Source organism: Anopheles nili, chromosome X (assembly GCF_943737925.1).
Source record: "Anopheles nili chromosome X, idAnoNiliSN_F5_01, whole genome shotgun sequence".
NCBI classification, from domain to species: Eukaryota; Metazoa; Arthropoda; class Insecta; order Diptera; family Culicidae; genus Anopheles; species Anopheles nili.
The window spans coordinates 195,866-200,116 of record NC_071293.1 but is presented as its reverse complement, the minus strand read 5'-3'; the positions used below and the strand labels follow the sequence as shown (position 1 = coordinate 200,116).

At 34.9% G+C, this 4,251-nt stretch overlaps 1 protein-coding gene across 1 annotated transcript; it reads left to right on the top strand.

The window, feature by feature from the left end:
* Window positions 1-972: 972 nt before the first annotated feature.
* LOC128728305 (tumor necrosis factor receptor superfamily member wengen) lies at window positions 973-3,644 on the top strand (the record flags this gene model as incomplete). The annotated part of the gene is made up of 4 exons (XM_053821925.1): window positions 973-1,350; window positions 1,427-1,625; window positions 2,210-2,371; window positions 3,472-3,644. Coding segments are annotated over 4 exons (912 nt in total), but the record flags the coding sequence as incomplete, so codon positions are not given.
* Between the last annotated feature and the right edge of the window lie 607 nt (window positions 3,645-4,251).

The following is a 4,251-nucleotide window of genomic DNA, read 5'->3' as shown; positions in this document are numbered from 1 at the left end:
AACCTTTTTTTTTAATTTGATGTATATGGTCAAGCCATATGTTGTACCGTTCAAATAACCTTACTTCATTCATAATTGAACAGAGAACAATATAACAATTTAAAGGAAAAAGTTGATAACATTCTTGAAGCAAAGAAAATTTGAAGAAATTAATAGGCAGCAGAAGCCCAGTCTTCTTCGTTATATCTGTCTCTTCTTTTCGTTTAGCGACAATTATGTCTCCCATCTCATAAATTTAATTGGGTGCGTAAGAAATATTAAATATTGATTGAGTAAGATAACAAATAATAGCAATTGCAGCACAACGTTGTATGTCGATTACTTTATCAGTAAGAAGCTTCCGGATAGCTATATACAAATTTCAAGAGCTGCAGTATTTTATTTTGAGTTTCTTCATATTTTGTTACGATACTTGTTGTGATAAAACGAAATATATTCATATTCACTTGCATGACGGGGTTTCTTCTTCATTTCTGCGTTGTTTCATTCAGCATTTGAAAGCAGTTCTGCTTGTATATTTTCATGAAATTAATATTTTCACAACGTTGTACCAATGAAACATTAAGCTCGTAGCGGAAGTTGTTGGCGAGCTCCTTCTATGGATTATGTCTTCTCTTTTTCTCCGTCATGTAGCAGATTCACCTCTGTATTTGTTGTACTTATATTGTTTTGCTTCCAACCATCTCTACTTGTCCATCTTCTATATGTTCTCCGATCCAAAACGAGTTCCGGCATTTCGCTTTTCTGTTTCCGGTTTACTGCACAGTGTCACTTCAGTTTCAATCCAAATGTGGTTAGCGTATATTTTGGAGAAGTTGCTCTGTTTCTATGCCTACACCCACCATTAATTTGCATACCCATTTTTTACTTCGTATATCAAGCGCTTTAGAGGCATACACCTCCACAATACTTGGAACACACGCGCCCGTTACGTCTGACATGTCACACATACGACGCAGAATAGGAGGACGAAGGACGAGACGTGGTGTCATCTCAACTACCACGCTCGTTCTGCTCGCTATCTTGCTTCAACTGATGGATCTCGGTGGTAGCGGAGCTGGTGGCAGAGCTTCTGGGTGGCTAGGAGGAGGAGTAACGATTGTGTCAGCTGCATGTGAGTCACGTGTGAGCTGGTGGGACCCTACAGCTGGCGAATGTGTACCGTGCACCATGTGTGCGGATCACCAGGTTGTCTTGCGACCGTGCCAGGATTACATGAACACGGTGTGCGGTACGATGAAGGATCTTACAGCAGCCGATCACCGTTCTCACCCTCACTTACCAATGGATTCTCACGTCAACAGCAATGAGATAATGCCTGGACGGGTCCGGGATAATCATTGGAAAGAGGTATGAGCGCCTGAAAACTAAGTGTCCTAGCAGCCAATTGCCTGATCTTAGGCCATGGTTACATATAAACTTACAGGAGCGCCGGAAAGACGGATCGGACGATTCATACCGACGAATAACACCAGCTGCAGATACCGAGGCGATTTTATGGGATTGGCAGGTAGCATCATTGCTTCTTGCAATCATAGGTTGCTTATTGTTTCTTCTGGCGGCGGCCTGCGTGGCGCTTAACCAAAGTCGCCAATGGCGTCGTATCGAGAAACATTTTGACGCAGGTACGTGCATATTCAAAAGGACGATTTAAATTGAATCGATTTTACCCCTTGACCCATTTAAATGCTTATTGACAGTTGTTAAAGATGTGTATGTCAGGCCGTCGTTTAATATATATATATATATATATATATATATATATATATATATATATATATATATATATATATATATATATATATATATATATATATATATATAAATATATAGATATATATATATATATATATATATATATATATATATATATATATATATATATATATATATATATATATATATATATATATATATATATATATATATATATATATATATATATATATATAAATATGTATATATATATATTTATATATGTATATATATATATATATATATATATACATATTTATATATATATATATATATATATATATATATATATATATATATATATATATATATATATATATATATATATATATATCTACATATTTATATATATATATATATATATATATATATATATATATATATATATATATATCATTCAATAATTTTTCGTCTGCTTTACTAATAAAATTTCGGTTTTTTTTCCTCTTGCAAGACATGGAAGCATTATCGGCGCAGCTCGTGAGCCACCTGGCCAGTATGCAACACATCGAGAGCGGACCAATATTGCTGGAAAATTTCGATCATGGCCGACTGCGCACTAGCGGGCATCGTCATCCCATTGAGGTTCGCTGTGTGTATCTAGACCAACTGTTGGGTGAGTGTTTTCCATTGGACTCTTGTTATTCGGACGCCAAAAATAGTTACCGAACGAAAGCGCTGAACGATATTTCTAAACGTAAGCGTATTGCATTTTGCAATCAAAAGCAGTTGATTTGTTCATGGGTTTGACTAGAAACGAAAGGTTCTTTATTATTTAACTGAAGATTATTAGATTATCATTAAAAATACATTTGTGAACAAATCGGCATGCTTTCTTCAATTAAATTCATATTTTTTAATTGAAGAAATAGCAACTGACAGCATACGTTGGTTATTAATCTCAATTTTTTGATCATGTAATTGTTCGTATTTATATGGAATATGAAGTTTATAATTTCGTTTTGCTAACTAATCATGTCATTAGGGAGGATAAGGTGGGAAATAAACGAAGGTCAGTTGCATAATGTATACCTTAACAGCTACTGTTAGCCTTATTTTGGCCGCAATGCGTCAATCGAAATGGCAGTACATTCCCTAAGGGACTGATTTGTTTGTTTTACAAATAAACCGTATTGCGCCATTGTCCTCCTTCTGTGAGTTAGAATATTCATGTATGTAGGCGCACTCGCTGTGGTTTAAAAATAAACCATTGGTAGTTACCGAGAACGCTTGAAACTTGCATCAATCCAACCAGGCAACTTCTGAATCTGGATTTGATACACGAACATGGAACGTATATTAACCGACAATATAAACTGTTCAAAGACTAACACGTCTCAATGAACTAAAAATGTGAACTCCACGACGTTTACATTTATTCATCACCGCATAACAATGCATTTTTGATAATCTTTCGTCTTACAAATACATTTTAATTCGTTGAACATCCGATTCGCTTCATCAATAATGTTAATTTTATCCATACTTCTCACAAATGGTTTACATACGCTTGCATATTTTAGTACAGAATATTATTGCACATAATATATCATGCCACAATGATCATAGCGCTGCCTTTTTTTAAGCTACTTTTTAACGTATTTTTGAAACAATCCACCATAGGACGTTCTTTATTTTCTCTTCAAATATTCTAAAAAAAATTCTCTGTTCTCTAAGCATCCATTTTCTCTTTTTTGCACTCTTTTGTCGTTATAGATGAAAAATGTGTGCAAAAAGCTCGCGACGTACAGTCCGCCACCGGCAATTTGTATATCGAAGAGTCTATTGAAACGCCTCGTGTTCAAATGCCGTCTCCAACCATCGCCGCTCGTCCGTCACCTACTTATTCATCCAAATCCCCATCATTCTCACCGATTCGACACTTCTGATGCCGTTCGAAAAGTGCAGAAGAGAAAATGTGTTCTGGAGAGGAAGAAAATAAGTTCATGGCTTGAACCTTGCAAAAGAACTCTCGAACGAATGAAGAATCTTTATTGCATCGACCAATAGCGACCAAATGCTAGTACACATTAAAATGCAGCTTATTTCTAAGCTATTAACTATAATTATTCTGTAATCTTTGACCTAATATTGATTTAAAATGTACATACATTAAGAATCGATGTTTGAAGTGACACTAGAAGGGTGGTGCCCAAACAACGATTTTACGGGAAGTGTTAAGTTAGGTTAAACAAAGAAAACCCCAAAGATGAAAAAGTGCCTTTCAAAAGTTACTAGTGTATATAGTACTACAAATTAAAATATATCCTGACGCGCATTTTTCGAAATTTTGACCTCCAGAATATTTTTTACTATTTACACACTATTCATGCAGTCGTGCCTTTACTCGCTGCGGTTTTATTATATCGCCGTCTCCGTATCGTTTAAACATATTGTCGAATTGTACATGGTATGTTTTATTTTACTTTTGTTTGTTTATTAGGCAAAAAATAACAATACTAGTAGTAAGTGTAAGTTATACCTCTGCTAATTTAA